This window comes from Chenopodium album, chromosome 2 (assembly GCF_948465745.1).
Source record: "Chenopodium album chromosome 2, dcCheAlbu1.1, whole genome shotgun sequence".
Classification (NCBI taxonomy): Eukaryota; Viridiplantae; Streptophyta; class Magnoliopsida; order Caryophyllales; family Amaranthaceae; genus Chenopodium; species Chenopodium album.
Window position 1 is genome coordinate 23,329,192 of NC_137835.1, and position 20,332 is coordinate 23,349,523.

General features: G+C 40.7%; 1 protein-coding gene and 1 pseudogene across 1 annotated transcript; one reads left to right on the forward strand and one right to left on the reverse strand.

Moving 5' to 3' along the window:
- The first annotated feature begins 11,054 nt into the window (after positions 1–11,054).
- LOC145584493 (beta-glucuronosyltransferase GlcAT14A-like) lies at positions 11,055–15,771 on the forward strand. Its single transcript, XM_081641327.1, has 4 exons — positions 11,055–11,857; positions 12,071–12,146; positions 12,257–12,372; positions 15,094–15,771. The coding sequence occupies exons 1-4, from the start codon at positions 11,362–11,364 to the stop codon at positions 15,615–15,617; spliced, it is 1,212 nt and encodes a 403-aa protein (XP_081497453.1). The 5' UTR covers positions 11,055–11,361; the 3' UTR covers positions 15,618–15,771.
- Positions 15,772–16,998: 1,227 nt separating this feature from the next.
- Positions 16,999–20,332, reverse strand: LOC145584502 (multiple C2 domain and transmembrane region protein 14 pseudogene; annotated as a pseudogene).

A 20,332-nucleotide genomic window follows, 5' to 3' on the forward strand; every position in this document is an offset into this window, starting at 1 on the left:
TGGGGAGATTCCTCAGCCGGTCAGGTGACAAATGCCTTTACTTCTTCCAAGCAATCAGGAAGAAGACCAGATTTGAATGGGGGGATGATGCTGAGGCGGCCTTTCAACGGCTGAAAGAACACTTGCACTCTTTGCCAAGGCTTGTTAGCCCACTGCCTAGAGAGGTGTTATACATGTACCTAGCCGTCTCGGATCATGCCCTCAGTGCCGTTCTCCTTGCTGAGAGAGACGATGTTCAGCTTCCGGTCTATTTCATTAGCCATGTTCTAAAAAATGCTGAGCTCCGGTACCCTATGGTAGAAAATTTTGGCCTTGCCCTGTATATGGCTTTCAAGAAATTGAAACCTTATTTTCTGGCTCATCCGGTGGTAATCTACGCCGACCAGCCCCTCAAGCGGCCAATGTCTACTTTGGAGTCATCCAGCAGAATGTTGAAATGGGCTATTGAAATGCAAAGTCTTGAAATCACTTTTGAACCTAGAAAGGCAGTGAAAGGTCAGACGTTTGCCGACTTCATTGTTGAAATGACTCGACCGGTGCAACCGGATAACATTGACCAGGTTTGGAAAGTGTATGTAGACGGAAGCTCAACGAAGAACGGCTGTGGTGTAGGAATTATATACGAGTCTCCTGAGGGGGACAAATTTGAATATGCACTGCGGTTTAAGTTTTAAGCCTCAACTAACGAGGCGGAATATGAAGCCCTGCTAGCCGAAATCCGCATGTGTAAGGCAGAAGGGGCAATTAAAATTGACACCTATTCTGATTCACAGTTGGTCGTCAGCCAGTATGAGGGAACATATGAGGCAACTCATCCGGCTATGATCAAATATCTTCAGGCAGTCAAAGAAGAGACTGGGGCACTTGAGGAATTCCATCTGAATCAAGTGCCTAGGTCAGATAACAACCAGGCGGATGCGTTGTCCAAATTGGCTTCATCCGCCTGCTGTGATACTCCTCGGTCGATCTTTTAGGAAGTTCTTGAAAAGATAAGCATACATGAAGAGCCCATTGGAATCTTGGACCGAAGCTCTACCTGGATGGATGGCATCCGGGCATATTTAGCAGACGGAAAGCTTCCTGATTCACCACAGGAGGCAGCCGTCATGAAAAAGCGAGCAGCAAACTTCGAGTTGAGAAACGGAGAACTCTTCAGGGCGGGTTTCCTCAAACCTCTATTGAAGTGTGTTACCCCAGAAAAGGGGAAAGAAGTTCTCGAAGAATTGCATGCTGGGTACTGTGCCTCTCATATAGGCGGCAGGTCCCTAGCCGTCAGAGCCAGGCGGCATTACTTTTGGCCTACTCTTGAAGCAGACGCTAAAGAGTTAGTCAAAAGATGTGATAAATGCCAAAGGTTTGGCCCGCTTATTCACCGCCCAGCTACTGATCTGACGGCAATCCACAGCCCAGTCCCATTCGCTAAATGAGGCATGGATATCTTAGGTCCTTATACGCCTGCTCCAGGCGGAAAGCGCTACATTTTGGTAGCTGTGGATTATTTCACCAAATGGGTAGAAGCTGAGCCGGTTAAGAACATCAAGACAAAGGATTTCATCTCTTTCATCTGGAAGAACATTATCACCCGGTTTGGGGTACCTATGTCTATGGTGTTTGATAATGGCCCTCAGCTTGAGACCCCTCAGCTCAAGACTTGGTTGGGAGATCAGGGTATCTCACACTGTTTTGCATCAGTCGGCCGACCCTAAGCAAATGGCCAGGTTGGAGCCTTTAACAAACTCATCTCAGACGGCATAAAAAAGAAAATTGAAAGAGTTGGTGGTTTATGGGCAGAAGAATTAATTCATGTCCTATGGGCCATCCGGACTACTGCTAAAGGGGCAACCGGAGAAACCCCATTTCTTATGGTATACGGTGTTGAAGCCGTCTTGCCCATTGAGCACTACGAGCCGACTCTCAGAGTTATGCTCTATGATGAAGAGGCAAATTGGGAGGCCATGCGGCTGGCATTGGACTCCCTCCCGGAACGCAGGGGCAACGCTGCCCTGCGCCATGAGATATACCGTCTGAGAATGACCAGAGCTTATAACAAGAAAGTGCACAAGCGCCCTCTGAAAGTGGATGACTTTGTGTTACGAAAAATGGAGGCAACCGGTAGGGCCAATGAGGCTGGGAAGCTAACCCCTAATTGGGAAGGCCCCTACCGGATTTATGAAGAAGTCAGGAACGGCACCTACCGACTGGAAACCCCAGACGGTCGCTGCCTGCCTAGAACTTGGAATGTAGACAATCTAAAAAAGTACTACTTCTGAGAGTGTATAATTTTTGTAAACAGTAAGTCAATTAATGAAAATTCAGGCTTTGTTTGCAGATTTATTTTGCCATTTTTATTGTTCGTCCACCTGGGCAATACCCAGACGGACCCTGTGTTTAACTTACTAAGTTTGATACTTAGTTTAGTTGAATATTATAACTACTTGTCCGCCTGAGTAAAACTCAGACGGACTCTTTGTTTGAATAACTAAGTTTGATACTTAGTGTAATCTAATAATTGTTAGTCCGCCTGGGTAAAGCTAAGACGGACTCTTTGTTTATTTAATTACGTTTGATACTTGGTGTAAATTATCAATTGCTTGTCCGTCTGGGTAATACTCAGACGGATTATTTGTTCAACCAACTAAGTTCGCGTAAAAACTAGGCACAAAAACGCTTAGTGGCTATACAACCGATCTCAAACAAGACCAAAGGCCAATATGGTCGGATGGTTGCTCATTTTACAAAACCGCCTGTCCCAACATGGACAAAGGCGTCCGGCGACACCTCTCCGGGTGCAATCGTTGCAGAGAACGGACTATTCGTCGGTTCTATGTACCAACGCAGATGGTGAAAATTGAACGATCAAAATTGGTCAGCTCATAGCCGTCTGACCAGAATAATCTAAAGAACGATTAAGTTACCGAATACCGGATGCCCTGAGGCATCAGTCGGTCATCGGCTGAAGTTCTCACTTAGGTTATTTATTCCGAAGTTGCACTCACTACCCCTATTGGGGCAAGAGATTATGTGTAATGGCTGCGGGTTAACCCCAGACGGAATACAACCGCCTGGGCAAGAAGCTCAAAGCACCTGTTCTAATGGCCGGCTGTGCACTTGGTTTGGGGCAATCACCATTGTGATTGATTGGCCTAAAAACACTCCATACTTTTCCTAGTATCAAGTGTTTTCAAGCCAATCAATCAATTTGGAATAAAACCAACCACACAGCCGCCCACGGGCAAGAGCACCCGGATTGCAAACTGCTGCATGCTTTTTTTAAGTTAGGCAAAATATTAAAAAATTGCAAACATACGCAAAATTCAAATTGAAAAACTCAAACACAAACAGGTATAAACAAACGACTGAGTCGGAATACTTCATTAATATTAAAAATGGCTCACATGCCATAAGTTGTGTTAACCGGAGTTACATCCGGTGAGGAAACAAAAAATAAATTGTTAACCCAACCCCATGGTTGGTAAAAATACAACAAAACACGGCATATAAGCCGGTAAAGAAACAATAATGGCATACTGCCGCAGAAAGTGGGGAGGCCCGCCTAAGGTTGAGGTGGTTGATGCTGCCCCGGCTGAGTTTGGCTGGTTTGGCCCTCGTTATGCTCATCCGCCGGCTCCTCAGTATCAGAGACATCATATCCCTGCTCAGCATCCCAATCCTTGAAGCGAGGCGGGGGAGCATCAACCAGTAGCTGGGCATCATACACCTTAGTGGCGTAATCATACCTCAGCTTATAGACCTCAAACTCTATTTCTGGGTAAAGGAGGCTCCAGGTGATCTTCAGCCGGGCCAAGTTGTCCCGCTCATTCTCCTCTGTCAGCCGTTTTTGCTCTTGGGCAAGCTCGTCCGACTGCTTGTTTCGTAGATTGACAAGCTCAACTCCCAAGTGGGTAACGTCTGCTCGGAGTTGGGCGTTTTCCTTATCAACATCTTCTAATGCCTTGAGATCTGATTTGGCATCCTTCAGTTTCTTGTCAAGGTCATCTGCCCGGCTGTTAGCTTCGTCGTTCGCAGCCGTCAAACTCCGGATCAGCTCCTCCTGTTTCAACTCTACAGCTTTAATATTTAAATTACACATATAATTAGTATATTCAACAGAGTTGAGGTTTTCAAGGGCCCTGTTTCCGCCGGAAGGGGCCCCGGAGGCCGTCCACCCTTACCATCACCTGAGACAAGAGCAGTCGGATTATGAGTTACTTAGTAGAATTAAAGATAAAAGAAATCAAAATTGTGGGATTCATTACCTCAGCCAGTTGGCCCATTATTCGGTCGAAGTCCACGACCTGTAGATCAGGTATGGAGTTTTTCTCAGACCGGGTGAGGGTAGTACTCTATGAGATAGAGGCAGCGTAGTCGGCATTCATCCGTTGCCGACTGCTGACCGACCCCTTAGAGGGATCAACCTTGGTCTTGATTCTCATAAAATCAAGTGGCCAAGGTATTTTAATCCGTCCCTTACCTTTTGATGTCGTTGAGAAATCAAGTGGCCAAGGTCTCCGGCTTCTGCTCCTCCCCAGGCGTTGCCGCACCGCCTGCAACATTAGGTGGCTCGCCACCCTTCGATGTCGTTGAGACATCCGGCGCTTTCTGCTGCGAGCGTTCCGAGCTTTCGCTCAGTTTCCTCATTGCAGCAGGCGATTTGCCCCCGGTCGTTGGACGACCGGATTGGGCAGATGATTGTTTCTGGGGAGGAGGAGGGTCCTTCCTGGCGGCTTTCGCAGCCGGAGTTTTCTCCAGATCGTCTCCTTGCCTTTTGAGCAGCTTGGAGAAAGATCGTGGAATCTTCTTGACGGACTCCTGAGAAATAAGCAAAGGGTAAGCATACCCAACCGGCAAAATTGAAAAAAAAAAAGAGAAGAAAGAAAAGAAAAAGAAAATATGCAAACACATAAAGTCAGGCGGTCTTACCCCGCCTTTCTTGGAATCTTTTGCCTCAACGGCTGCTTTCTTGGCAAGTGTCGCCTCTTTGCGCAGCAGCCCCGCAGACTTAGCCGGTGTCTTCGTCGGGTCTACCATTCTCAGGGCGTCGTCTGCAAGGACAAGAATTCGTGGTTAGAAAAAATTTATGGCAAGTTTGCAATAAAAATAAAATAACAATCATTTCGGATGAGAAGTATTCTACCCCTGGGGAACATTGTACTCAGCCCGCAGGCGGACAAGAAGCACTCGTCCTTGAAGAAGTCCGGATGGGGAATCCAGTTCTTGGGAACTATGATGTGAGTCCCATCCCCCATGGGCTCAGTTGTGGTTTAAAAAAATCCCTGCTCCATTATTTGCTCCCGGGCCTTAGTAGATAGCACCGGGAGAGGGCTTTTACGTCCAAGAAAAGTTGGCTCAGTATTGTACCGGCGCAGTGTCCGGTTGTGTCTTAAGGTGGGGGAAGAAATCAAGTAAAATTTGTCCTTCCACCCGGACCATTTGGACACTTTGTCCAAAGTAATCAAGTATTGGGGCAAGGTAGTCAGAGTATACCATGCCCCATGGCCGCCTGGAGCCTTGCTCAAGTAGTGCATATGAGCGAAGGCGGAAAAGCTGGGGTTTAAATTTTGAAACTCGCAGGCGGCGACGTAACTTTGAATGTTCACCCACGAATTTGGGGTGAGCTGCCAAACCCCTAGATCGTACCCCTTAAGGATTTTCCTAATCCCGGGGTGGAGGGAGAACCGGAGGCCGGCTTCGATAACCGCCTCGTAGCAGACGAAATAGTCGTCTGCATGGTCAATATCATCGCCCCAGGCCATTACAGCGTCAGCCGGAGGAACAATTATCTCCCAGCCCCTTCCAAAGGGGTGCTTTTCCTTGAAAGCCTAAATCCGCTCCTGAGGAGGGCGATGTTACCCGGCAGCATTCGGGTCCTTTTAGGGTTGGGGTTGTTGGCGACCTTAGGCGGCTGCTGATAGTCAGCCGCAAAATTGTCTTGGTTAGAGCCGGAAGATTCGACCCTTGACCCTTGGCCGGCCTCAACATCGCCGGCTTCATTAGAGGAGGCAGATCCCTCGCCGTCTACCTCTCGTACCCCGGAGCTCCCGGAAGTAGAGGGAGCCTCTTCATCAGATCCGCTCTCCTCCCAATCCCTTTGGTCCCCGTCTGGGAAAACCTCATCGGCTGGCACTCTCATAGTGCGCCGGCTCTTAGACCGTCTGGTCGTTTGTTTCGTTCTGGCCATTGTGTCCTGCACAGACACAGAGATGGAGGAATTCGGAGATGATCATATTGGTTCCGACAGTCCAGAAGAGGCATCCCCTGTTCTAGACTCAGCCGTTCCGGGGGATCGGCTGAGTATCCTAGGCAGTGCCGAGTGAGTGAATTGAGAACTCATTTATATTCTCTAAAAAGCTAGGTATACAGGCGGAGAAAAAATGGTATAAAAATTGAAAGGGAGGAAAGCTAAAATGGTACAGGCGGTTCCCTCGCTTTTACTCTGAAAAATCTGAAAACCGCTACAGCCGATAAACCGGGTGTTGAACTGCTAGCACTCAGAAACTTGAACTTGCTGTGACGTAGACGGAAGCAGAGAATCTCTCTCTAGATCTCTCTTTTTCTCTCTCTAAAAAGTCAAATATGAATGTAAGGTGAGAAAAAGGAGGGGGGGTAACTTTCTATTTATAGAAAGTGAAAGCGGGGGGAAATTTTTGATTTGAAATTCAAAAATTTTACCCGTTACTGTTCACCTATGAAAGGTGGACACGTGTCACAGGCCCCACGTGATACGCACGTGCGACCTGTGAGGGGCAAATGTTTAGAGTAAAAATACCCTAGACATGTGGACCAATGAGAGGAGGCCACGTGTCGAGCTCAGGATGGCCCACGTGGCTTAACATCCTCTTGACACTTGGCGCCCTCAGATACACCTCTGAAATGGCGGCCTTCAAGGGCCCAAATCCCGAGAAGCACCGTTTTACGGCGCAGCCCACTGAAAGTTAGGGTGACCTAGATAGGGGCACGCTCTCCAAGGACCCTATAAATAGGGAGATATTTACCCACTTCGGGGACACATTCAATCATTTATTACACCTGCATTATCTCACATCAGAGAAAGACCTGAGCTTGGAATCCAAGCAGATCCCCACCTAAATTTCCGTACTCTTTATTTCTTTTCAAGTTACTAACTTGACCGTCGGAGGCGGAGCTCCAACCACCCGGAGTCTCCGTTATTTTGCAGGTACAACTCAGCCGGATCAGACTTCGTGACGTAACTCTCCCAAGGGACAAAAAACACCCAAAACAATTAGCACTTTTGATTCAAATGAGTCCCTTCATCATTAGGCGTAAAAAAAAAACATACAAGACAGGAATTAGGGGGGACTCATTCATAAACAAAACACAAGGCAGCACAGTCAAAGATTAGGTTGCATATCCACCATCACATCCATTGTTCTTTCATTTACATGTCATGATTAACATTGTAGGGACTCATATCATGACAGGTCCACAGAATAAAACCACATTAACATAAACTAATAACAATGATCATCATTTATCAACATTGCATTCCCTTAGCCATTGTAAAAGCAAATCAAGGAAGCAATTAACACCCTAAACTTAGGTGCATAGTAACAGATATCAAGGCAATCAAAATATCCAAAGAAATCAAAAGAACATGCTGATATACCATTTCAATAGGGTTAGAGAAGTTATACGATGTAGAGTCACTTGTCAACAAACCATTCAGGGTGGTATTCCCTCATAAAAGCCAGATAACCTTCATCGAAGTTCTCTAGATCAATAGGTAACCCAGATTTAACCCTTTTCATCCCTGATAGGGACCCTTTCTTATGCTGCTTCGCATTGAGGGACTTAGCAGCCAGACCCCCCTTCAATAACCTTCCTAGATGGTTCGCCCGCAACCTCCCCTTCCAGATCTATCACCTCATAAGCCTTTTTAGGGTTCTTCTCTATCAGATCTGTCTTGATCTCACTTTCATCGTCTAATGAAATGTACTCAGTTAGCTTTACACTACGTGTGACCCTAAAACACAACGACCTCATTCTTGCGCGACGAAGTGGTTTCATTTTTCCAGTTGCCCTTTCGCAGATGTACCTCGTTGTCCCAGGAGGAAGCACTTCAATGGGTTCTTCTTTAAGAAGATTCTAATAGCAAAATAAGGATGAAATGTTATAATCAGAGGAACTCATTTTTGTGAGGTTTTAAGCACATATTTGAAAATTTGAAAGGCGAAAATAGAAGAAGACAGGTAAGGGTGCGGGAAATTAGATAAGAGAAGAAGAATTAGGGTTCCAAACAAGCCAGAAAGGGAAAGGGCAGAATTTATATGCAGATGAGAGAGAGGAGTAGCCATGGAGTTAATGCAGGTAGGTGGAGATAGGGCTGAGCAAAAGTATCTGAAAATCCGAAAATCCGATGATCCGATCCGCATCCGATCCGAAAATTATGGATATCCGATCCGAAATCAATTTCGGATCGGATATCCGATCCGAAAAATTCGGATATCGGATCGGATATCGGATATCCAAATTATGGATTTCGGATATCCGATATCCGAAATTATCCGGTAAAAATCACTTATTTTATTTCGTGCGGGGTGTTATATTCCCACCAAAGGCCCAATAACCTAATTTCTTTTTCCTTAAAACACACCCCCACCGCCTCTCTCTCCTCTCTCCTCTATCCTCTGAGATTTCAAAGACTCAAAACCCCATACCCATTCTATCAGATCTCCTCCTTCCTCTTCAAAATCTCATTCTTTAATATTTCCCCAAAATCACAGATCTAGTACCAGAACTCCAATCTTTCTCTCAATTTAAATCTCCTAATAACTAAGACCCCCAACCCAGATCTACTACCAGAACTCCAGAAGTTTCACTCAACCTTTGCGGCGTTCGTCCTCACAATCGAAACTCTCGACTTTGCCTCACTTAAGATCTACACTTTTTCTGATTATTTTTTTCATTTAATTTTGCTTTAAATGATATGTTCTGTATATAAGTTTTACAATTTTCTGGGTACTTTGATTTTTTATTTCCGATTTAACGTCCACAAAAAGTAAGTTCGTTTGAGTTTTTTTGGGTTGTATATATCAGCTTTATCTTTGAATTTTGACGTAATTTGTAAGATATGGAAGGCAAATTGTCTTGTTCTTTGATTTATCTTATATCAGATGCAGTCAGTAATGCAATTAGAATTTCATTTCGGTTTTTTTTTTTTTTTTGTCTTTCAATTAGAATTCAGATTAGGCCTAATTGATTGTTTGAAATTTAATATTTATTAACTTGCCTTTAAAAAAAAAATAAAATTGTGATATCAAACTAGTATTTTATATCATTATTCCTGTAAAAAAAAAAACATTATAATAAGGGCCGGATATTGGATATCCGAACTATCCGATCCGAAAATTTCGGATACCCGAATATTCGGATATCCGAAAATTTCGGATCGGATACGGATATCAAATATCGGAATTTTCGGATACGGATATCCGATACGAAATCCAACTTCGGATCGGATATCCGATCCGTGCTCACCCCTAGGTGGAGAGATGACAATGAATGCAGTAGTTGGGAAGATGAACATCTTTGTTCATCCATTTGATGAATAAATAAAGAGGGGAGAGTTAGGGTTTGATGATTTTTGGTGGGAAGGATTAATTGTTGATAGGAAATTAGGAGATAAATAAATTTTAGGTTAGTGTGAATCTACCGTTTAATTAGATTATAATAAGGGTAAAATAGTAATTTTGCCTTTAAAAACTTTCTTAAAAAGAAAAAAAAAAACAAAAAAAAAAACTTGTTGCAAGAAATGTGAACCACCCCAAAATGACAAATGTTGCATGAAATAAGAAATGGAGGGAGTAGGTTATTCTATATAGCTTAATGTTGGGATGGAAGTCCACATCGGTAGAATGGAAGAAGTTAGGTTGTTAAATTCTATTTAACTTGTTGTTGGGAAGAAAGTCCTACATTGGTTGAATAGAGGATATTAGCTTACTCTATTATATTTAACTTGATGTTGGGAAGAAACTTCCAAATTAGTTATAAATAGAAAAGTTTAGCTTGGAGCTAGTATATAAGCTAAGTTACTTTATTCTATATAACTTGATCTTGGGAAGAAACTCCCACATTGGTTAAATAGAAAGCTTAGCTTGGAACTTGTCTATAAGATTAATATTTGGAGCATAACAAAATTTTAGTGTGAGTCATGGTTTATGACCACGGGCCCGATCGGGCGCGAGCATGCACTTAGAAAATAATATTTGCTCGCCCGATAGGACTAGGTTAGGCTGATTGGGCGCGAGAGCAAACTTATTTTCAAAAGTGTAGATGGCCCGATCGGGCGGGCTTTGCTCGATCGGGCGCGAGCCTAGTTATAACTTTGTCCGTTTTTTGCCCCATCGAACGAGTGCAAGCGGTTACTTTCCTATGGTTAATTTGATTATAATAATAGTGACTTTTCATTAAAAGTTAGTTTATCTTAATTAATTATATTTTGGAAATGGTGACTCTTGGATTAAAAATTAGGTTGTTCATTATATATAGTTTATTGCTCCAAATTATAACTTACCTTTTTTTTCACTTTATCTTCTTCTTCCTCATCTATTCTATTGTCTTAAAGTGTTCTTAGGGAGTTCAATTACATTGCTTTAATTGATCTCGAATTTAGGGAAAATCCTGGAAGCATATTAACCGATAACCCATAACAATCATAGTGGGGCGTTAAAATTCCTTTAAAGACAGTGTAAACATGTCCCTAATTCTTCATTTCCTATAATTTTTCTAACACGTACTACAGCTACTTTAGACTTGTTAACCGAGAGCAATCTAATGATATCTCGTTAGATAAATATATACTAACATTTTTTTCATCTTAAAAAATTTGTGTGCAAATAAGATCAAAACTTAAGTCAAATTTAAAAATTAGATCCAACCAAATTAGATTAGAGAAATTTATTACAAAGAAGTAAGTTTGGTATGCACCCAATTACCCATGATGAGTTATAAATCCACCCACCCGAACCTCAACAAATAAAGCTAAGGCAACCATTTGTGATTTGTTGTTGTTGTTGTTGGTGTTAGACATTCAAGATTCAACAATGCTAATAAAAATATGTCAACCATGTCTCAATTGACAGATGGAGGGCTTAACATCCAAGCAAAGAATCCCCCACCAAAAAGTTCTAAATCTACACTCTTCCACCTCCAAAAATACCACATTTTTTTCCCAAAAAATTAAACAAAAATACTTCCCCTAAATTCCAAACATACCCTTTACCTCTTTATTACCAGAAAAACCCGACTTTTTCCTTTCTACACTACATCCTCTGTTCTTTCATTATTCTCCCTTATGTTACCCAAAAATACCCAAAAAAAAAAATCCCTTACTTAATTCTAATAATGGGTACCAAAAAATTAATGCTAACCCTCGTTTTATCATCCATCATAATCTTCCTTATTTACATCTCAACCATATTATTAACAAAACCCACAATTATACCCACTAATAATTCCTTCAAATTAGTCATAAAACCCAATATTACCAAAACTTATCCTGTCACATTTGCATACTTGATCTCAGCATCAACAAATGACGTTCCTAAGTTAAAGCGAACATTACTTGCGCTTTATCATCCGGGTAATTACTACTTGATCCATTTTGATTATGGAGCTCCGAAATCACAGCATTTAGAAGTAGCTGAATTTGTATCAAAGAATGAAGTTTTTTCTCAAGTTGGAAATGTTTGGATTATTGGTAAACCAAATCTAGTTACTTATAGAGGTCCAACTATGCTTTCCGCTACATTACATGCCATTTCCATTCTTCTAAAGACTTGTCAATGGGATTGGTTTATTAATCTCAGTGCCTCTGATTATCCTGTGGTTACTCAAGATGGTATGGTGAGTACCCTTTTATTTTATTTTTTTTCTATTCGAAACGAGGTATTGAGCACTCGCCTCAACCCTCAAGTCCCTGGCTTCTTGAATTAATAGTCACGTTGACAGTGTAATCTGAACTAATAATAAGTCGAGATGGCGGGAGTGATTTGTACCTCTTACGGAGTAATTTAGTTGTTGACTTTTTTTTTTTTTTTTTTTTTTTTGGCAGATTTAATTCATGCCTTTTCTGACGTACCAAGAGATTCAAATTTTGTACAGCATTCCAGTAGACTGGGTTGGAAATTGTAAGTGTTTTTTTTCAACTAGTGATTGTGTCGGTGGTTAAAACCCATAAAAGGGTGTTGTAAATAATGCAGTAATTATAATAATATTGAATGGTAAATATTTATTTCAGGAATAAAAGGGGAAAGCCAGTGATAATTGATCCGGCTTTATACAGTCTAAATAAATCACAGATTTGGTGGGCTGTTAAGCAAAGGGGTCTTCCAAGTTCCTTTAAGCTGTTCACAGGTTAAATATTCTCTAATTTTTTTTTGTCTAATTATTTTTTATGCATTATTGCAAATTATATCATTTTTATAGTTATTAATGATATTACTATATGTTTCAAAAAAAAAAAAAAAAAAAATGATGCAATTTCAAATATATATTAAACAATTTATGTGATCAATTTTTTTTTTTCTAACTAAATTTTTTGTCAAATAATTAAACATTTGAAATTTGTCCCCCCGAATAATTACAAATCCTGGCTTTGCCACTAACTTCTGTATTGAGTGAATTAGTAGTATGTTTTCTTTCTTCCTTAAGAATTTCCAATAGATGTAGGCCGTGGCAAAGCCATTAAGGTGCATTTGATATCCGTCATTCTTAAATAAAAATGAACTACTCTATTCCACATTTTTTTTCTTCTCTTATAGTAGTATGTAGTACAGACTAGTACTTGTATGAAGTAGCTTAGAATTTTAACTTATCATTGTAAAAGTTAGCGGTTTTGATAATAATAACTATTGTTACGTTTAATTTTTGTTGGGGCAAATTTTTTTTTGATAAAAAGCATTTGCATGTGAAGTTTAGAAAGAGAATACACGCAAAGTGTGTGGGTGATTGAAGGGAATCATGTGGCCTTTGAACCGCCCTTAGCTTAAATTCACATGAATGACCCATCAAAACGTTATAAGTGAGCTAGCTTTAATGGCCTCGTACAATATAGAGGTGACTTCTTTGCATAATTGTATTATTAGCTTAATTTCCCAACACCCTATATCCACGGATCGGATGTACTTGGTGGTCGTTAGTCTAATGTCATAAGTTTGATTCCTACCGACTGTGGTTCTCGAGTTGTCCCAAAGAAATTTAGTAGAATAAATTTGGAGATCTACTTTCTTAAAAACTAGCAAGGACATGTAAAGTTGACAAGATATTTTTACTATGTTTTCTTAGTGGTAATATGGTAGGCCATAGAATTTTAGAATGATAGAAGGGTTCAGGGGTGAACCTCATACGAGCACATATTATATTAAAAAAAATGTTACAAGTACATTATTAATTTTGTCTATCACAATAAAAAATGTTACAAGTACATTATTATTCATTAATTATATTTTTGATCTAGTCAATTTTGTTGGTTTTAATAATTATCATTACAAATTGAATAATTAGTTGTTGCTGAGATTCAAAGTGACAGTGACATGTGTTAATGATTATATATTTGGTTCTGATTTGATAAAGTATTCATGATCAACCACTTATGATTTGAAGTCTAAACCACTAATCCACTTTGCATAAATTGATTTAACAATTGATTAAACTATAATTACCCTTGTACTACTATATATGCTCTATGCCTTTGACTTGACCTCCTTATTTGAAAAGTCCATCGATACAGCAGTTACATCCCTCCAAAAGACCAAAACCCTTAAAATAAAGCCTCATTGTCATGCAATAGCCCATGTATACTTTAGTATGGGTAGTGCTATATATAGGTCTAATACTTTCAGTATAATTACTAGTATATATATTGAAAGTATAGTAGTATACATAGGAGTTTTTAGTTTTATTTTTTATTTTTTTATTTCATTTTATTTTAATTTAAATTTTAAATTTAAATTTTAGCTTAGGGTTATTATACAATTTTATTTTTAAGGTGGAGAGTACTTATAGTATATATTTAATGCATTATTGTTTGATTAAAATCCATTGACTATATATGCATTAATGTATACTATATATGCATTAATGTATACTTCGTAATACAATGAGTATTTTTTTATTATTATTATTTTTTAAATTAAAATGAAAATGTCTTCCACAATTAGGAAAACTATTTTCCATTTTGAGCAAATGTTTTTCACCTTTTACAAACCAAACCAAGAAACATTAAATAAGATTAAGGGAAATTGTTTTTCAAAAAAATGTTTACCATCTAAATAAAAGGACGTTATTATTCTTGATATATATATATCGAAAGCTTGTCGTTAACTCGTTATAATTCAAGGGTGAACATGTTGTTCATGCCTAAGCTATATCAATATCATTATGTAGTCGGGGCAGAGCTAGATTTTTGAAGATAGGATGTTGACAGTATATAAGTAGATATTTAAGAAAAAGAAACAGAATTTACGGGTAATTTTAATTTTTAACGGGGTGGTGTCGACCAACACCCCATGCACCTTAGTAGTTTCCCACTGATTACCGTGGCAAACATTTAGTGGGTACTGTAATATTTTGGAAAAGCTAATCATTGAAAAGGATTTCTTTTTCCTTGGTAAAGTGACAAGATATGCTATTTTACTCTACATGGTCTTGTGTATTAGATCCTCAGATCAGATCATTGTCAAAAATATAAGTAGCTGACTCACAGCAAAAGTAGTCTGTTCTGTCAGTTGCTAAAATGTTCTGTTTTGTCATACTTCATCAAAATAATAACTAATCTCTAAAATAAAATTATGTCCAACAGATGCAGTTTGGGCTAGATAATCTAGATGATGCACATGCTAACTCTAACATTGATGCACATGCTTTAGATTGTAAAATTGTACCAAGAGTACTTGAGCTCTGAAATTTTGTTAACTGTATTTTATATATAATGTATAATCATACTTGAACTGTCAGTTTAATATTAATATCTTTTGTAATTATCAAATGGTCGGTTCATTATTAATATAATAAGGTGTTAGATTCTTGTAATCATGTCTCTTTAATCTTTTTGCTTTTGTATTTTTCATGTTACAGGCTCTGCCTGGACTGTTTTATCAAGGTCCTTTGCTGAGTATTGCATAGTAGGATGGGAAAATCTTCCAAGGACACTACTGCTCTACTACACCAACTTCGTGTCCTCGCCGGAGGGCTACTTCCAAACAGTCATATGCAACTCTCAGGATTACAAAAACACTACAATTAATCATGATTTACACTACATCAGTTGGGATAACCCTCCTAAGCAGCATCCAAGATCTCTTGGCCTCAAGGATTTTCGTAGAATGGTCCTTAGTAACCGACCATTTGCTAGGAAGTTCAAGAAAAATGATCGCGTTCTTGAAAAAATTGATCGAGAAATTCTCAAGAGGAGTAAGTGGCATGATACATTTAGCTATGGCGGGTGGTGTGGGGGGACTGATGGAGGACAAGGCAGCTGCTCAGGGTTAAAAGCTGAGAATTATGGTGTTTTGAAACCTGGTGCTGGTTCCAGAAGACTTAAAACTTTGTTAACGAAATTGGTTTCTGCTAGGAAATCTAATAAACATTGGTGTAGATGAGCCACCTACAATGATTTTTTTATGAAATCCAATTTGTGTTTGTACAATACGGAGTAATAATAAATTTTGATTACTTAATTCGATAAGAATAGTAAATAGAGAAGTATTTTTTGTGGAAAATGGATCATATAGTTTTGTGAACTTCTTGATTTTAATTGAAGAGCTATGTTTTACATACTCAGTACTCAGTAGGAAGGATGTTAAGCTGCAAGAGTCAGTGATATAGAGTCTATACACGAGCACGATGACTAATGAGAGTGAGTGATATGAGCTGCTTAGATTAAATATCGAATGAAGACAGCATCAGGTACACTGCAGTCTGCAGAGCTCAGTTATGAATTTAGTTTGAAAGAAAGTTCTGCTATGCGTACTCAAGCTCGAGCTAGTTCAGCTGAGTATAGAGTATAAACCAACCTTAAACTCATACAAAACTACACTAACAATCACCAACTTCTTTGATATATAGTATGTAAGACCACATAATTCACGTACATAATCATAATCAGAGCTCTGTATGTTTCTGTTATGCTATGCTCCTGAGAATATTCAATTCACTGACAGTTTAATACTCCGTAATAAATCTCAAGCTGTTGCATTTACCGGACTGCAAAAATTGAATTTTCTCGTCTTTTCCCCATTAATTGCAAGGATGTAAAGCTGCAAGAGTCTATAGAAGATAACAATGAGTCTATAACTAATTAAAGTGGTTAAATGGTTAATGAGCCGTATAGTTGAGATGAGTTGCTTAGATTACATTACGAATGAAGAGTTTCAGGAACACTGCAGTCTGCAGAGCTCAGTTATGAATATCATAGTTTGAAAGAAGTTTCCTATGTTGGAACGCGACTCAAGCTCGAGCTAGGGGTTGAGCTTAATAGAGTAACCTAAGCCTGAACTCGATTAGACATACTTAGAGGATAGACTTGAAGCTTGAGGTTACAGCAACTCTTAGGCTCGAACTTAAAATCATATCATACTTACAATATATTCCCTATTAGCTTTCCATTATCTTGTTTTGAACTTTTGAATTTCCCTAGCAATATTTACACCCTGCGCCTAGGTGAACAAGAGTATTAATTTCATTATACAAATAGTTTCCTAGAATAACAATTACCAAGACTTCATGTACATGATCATATTCAGAGTTCTGTACTGTTTTCTGTTTTTCTCCTGAGAATATTCAATCAATTCAATGACAGATGATTAATGGAATTTCAAACGGTAACATTTAATCAACTGCCAAAATTAAATCTCCTCATCTTTTCCCATTAATGCCTAGATTGCCCACTTTCTTTAATTTAAAATTTAAAAGCTGCGCATTTCAGTGTCCCAAATCAAAAGAATACAAAATAAATATACAAGTAAATTACAAGTCTTGTTTAAGAGAATAAAAACAAAAGTGGTAGATCCTTCATTAAGTTGACAAAATTATGAAGTAACATTATCTAATACACCAGGAAAGTGCACCCCTTAACAAAATAACCTTTAACCCCCCCTGCCCCCAGTACAAACTCATAGAATTTGATCGGAAAGCGAGGGTAGACGCCGGAAAAAGTTGGCGGGAACCGATGGCATGTCACCCCTAAACTTGGGATGTCTCAAGTAATAGAATGTTGAACCCAACACAAAAGCCTTAAAAGGTACCACGTAAAATGCTATCGAAGCGATCAAGCAGAATACCAAAAATATCCCTGTTGCTCTTGGATCCCTCCAATTATACAACGCTTCCACTCTTTCCCATTGGGCTGCCATGTCCCCCAAAAATGATTGGGCTCTTCCTGCCAAGGCCCTTAGCCTATCGTACCTGACCCGAACTATATCGTGTGGTCGTGTTGTTGGTAGCCCATCGAACTCCTCATCAAGCTCGTCATTGGACACTACATCTACACAAGATATCCGAGGGTCCATGCTAAGAGGGACCTTGGCACGGTACCTTATACGGAAAGCTAGGATTAGGAAAGCATACATGAAAAATGTTGGGAGCACAAGGTGTGGGCAGACTACAATAGCTATGAGTACGATGTGGACCAAGATGGTTGTTGGTGTGTGAGCCCAAGTTCGTATCCCATTAAGCCACCGAGCCAAAGTGGCTACTTTAGATAGCCCACTGACTACTCTAAACCAATTCACCTTGCTCTTCCTCATGCTCCAAATGTGAGTGTCTGAATCAAGCATGTATTGGACCACTTCAAGGCCCAGAGGTGGCTCGGACCGAGCTAGTCTAGCAGTAACGATTCTCATTGCTGTGTGGCGCAAGATGTCTTGTTGGGCTCGGCCTAATGGACATACGTAGTGCATTCTAGGCAACATTGGACTTGAATATGCTTGAAGCAGACTAATCCATGATGAGCAAGTAAACCTTAGACTTATCTCAATCTCACCCATCCGTCGTGCGCCACCAGGAAGCAACACTGTAAGCGGGTACGTGTTCAAGTAAACCCGGTTTGCATCAAGGGCCGATAAACGCAACCTTACCTTACCAATACGAATATCTTTTCCGGGTTTATTTGTTTCATCTTTGTTGTACCGCCCATTGTCAAACACCCCAATGGTTACAACAGTACACGGGTCATATACATCCCACGTATACTGCTCGTTCCATCGAGGGTTAAACCGGTCAAGTATGGTTCGTGTACGAACCCATTTAGGCCCGTATTTGGCCACAACATAAGCATCCGTGGTACCACGAGTACCATCTCTAGTTTTGACGGGCAATAAGTTGTTAGCCCCTCGAATGCCAACCTCAAGCAAACCAATTGGAGGTTTAGCTAGTTGCTTAGCCGAGGCTCGGACATCACTAGTCACGTGAGCAGCCTCATCAAGCACGTGATACCCTCCTTCAATGCAAGTTCTTAAGTGTATTCTCCCAGCATATGGCTTACTCTTCTCATCCTCCCCAACCAAATTGAACCATCTTGACTTAGGTTGGACCCGATTATCCGTCCTCCGTTCGATGCTTACCACGTGCACCTTTGCAAACCCGACCGATTGTCCACTTGTAACATCGTCAACCGTGATCACCAAAAATGGATCAAACGGCTCCGCAGCCACAAACACCAAGTCCTCATTCCACGTAGGACTAGTGGACCCCAACGTCATCCGACCCGTCTTAAAGACCTGACCACCAAGCTGAGCCTTAACATAAAGATCAGGAGTTCGGCTTTTTGGTTCGGATGATCCCGAACCTAATTGCAAATCTTGGGTTTGGATAACCGTTACACGCAAATACCACAATTTTGGAGACAAATAAACCTTGGCTCGGGTCTCAGCAATCAACCCACCCGAATCCGATTGCCAAGCCTCCTGAAACGCCTCGTCGGCTTGGGTCCCAACCCAAACCGCGACCATCACATCAGCACCCGTACCTTCCGAACCTTCTAGAGTGTACCACTGAGGCGCTAACGGACTATCAGGTGGTACGCGTTTTGGTACCTCTTGTAAATCAAACGACACCGTTCCAAGTGATTTCTCCTCAACTTTCACAATACCATCTTTTTCTTCCTTCTTGTTCACCGTACAAACTGACACTTCTAGTGAACTCGAATTCAACCCTTCTTTATCAAACGCAAACACCTGATCCCAATCCTTTCCACTCTTCTCCGACGTCGTTTTGATACTATGAGTACCAATCACTAGCTTAGCAAAGCTCAATGACTCCCCTTCCGAACTCAATATCTTCGCCTTTATGACTCGAACATAAAGAAACGGCATCCTATCTACTAAATCATACCCAGTTCCCTGTCTTCGATCTGACCCCGACATAGACCGTACCTCGAGATCACTCCTCATGGCAGAACCACTACCACCACCACCAGTCACAGTAGGACTAGCTAAAGAAACCTCCGTATTCTTCTTCTCACTAACTCCCACGTTCACATTCTCCGCAACAGGCGGGTTAACCACCTCCGCCGCCGCCGCCTGATCAGGTGGCGGAGGTTGATGATCACCTTCCTTATTACCTTCATCCTTTGCCACAGGAGGCGTATTCTCCTCCTCCGGCTTCTTCTCCTCCTCCTTAACATCACCCTTATTATCCTTCCCCTCTCCTTCCTTAACTTCAACTTCTTTCTTCTCGTCCCCGCCCTCGGGTTTTTTCTCCTCGTCTTTCTTCTCCTCCACCTCGGCCTTCTTCCCCTCCTCCTCTGCCTTCTTCTCCTCCTCCGCCGCAGCAGGCAGCGAAGGAGGATCCTCATACCAAACCTTAAGCCCAATCTCCCCTTTAATCTGCGAAAAAACACTCCGTTTTTCCAATGGATAATAAATCAAACTCTCCGATCCTAATTTCGCAAAAGCAGCACCACCAATCTTCACCTTCCCAAGAAAATTCGACCGTTTTCCCGTCTTCTTATCATTATAAATATTGAGCTCTAATACCTCTGAATCCATTGATTCAGCATTGTGCACAATGAAGTCGAGCTTCTCGTCCCACTGTGGGTTGAGATCTCGTGTTATCGTCTTAGTTCGACGGCGTTGGCCGTCGAAATCTACCATGACGAACGCACTGGCAGTTCCTTGACCGTCTTTTGGCATTAAGTTTTTTGCATTGCAGATTTCCACCACCAATTTTCGACCGTTGGAGGTGTCTGCCATTGTTGATCTTACTTTCTTTCTAATATTAGAAAGTGGTTGGAAATTTACAAAAAAAAAAAAAAAAATTGAATGAAATTTGAAATAGTGGAAAGTTGTGGGTTTACTTTAGTGGAGTGGGGAACAGT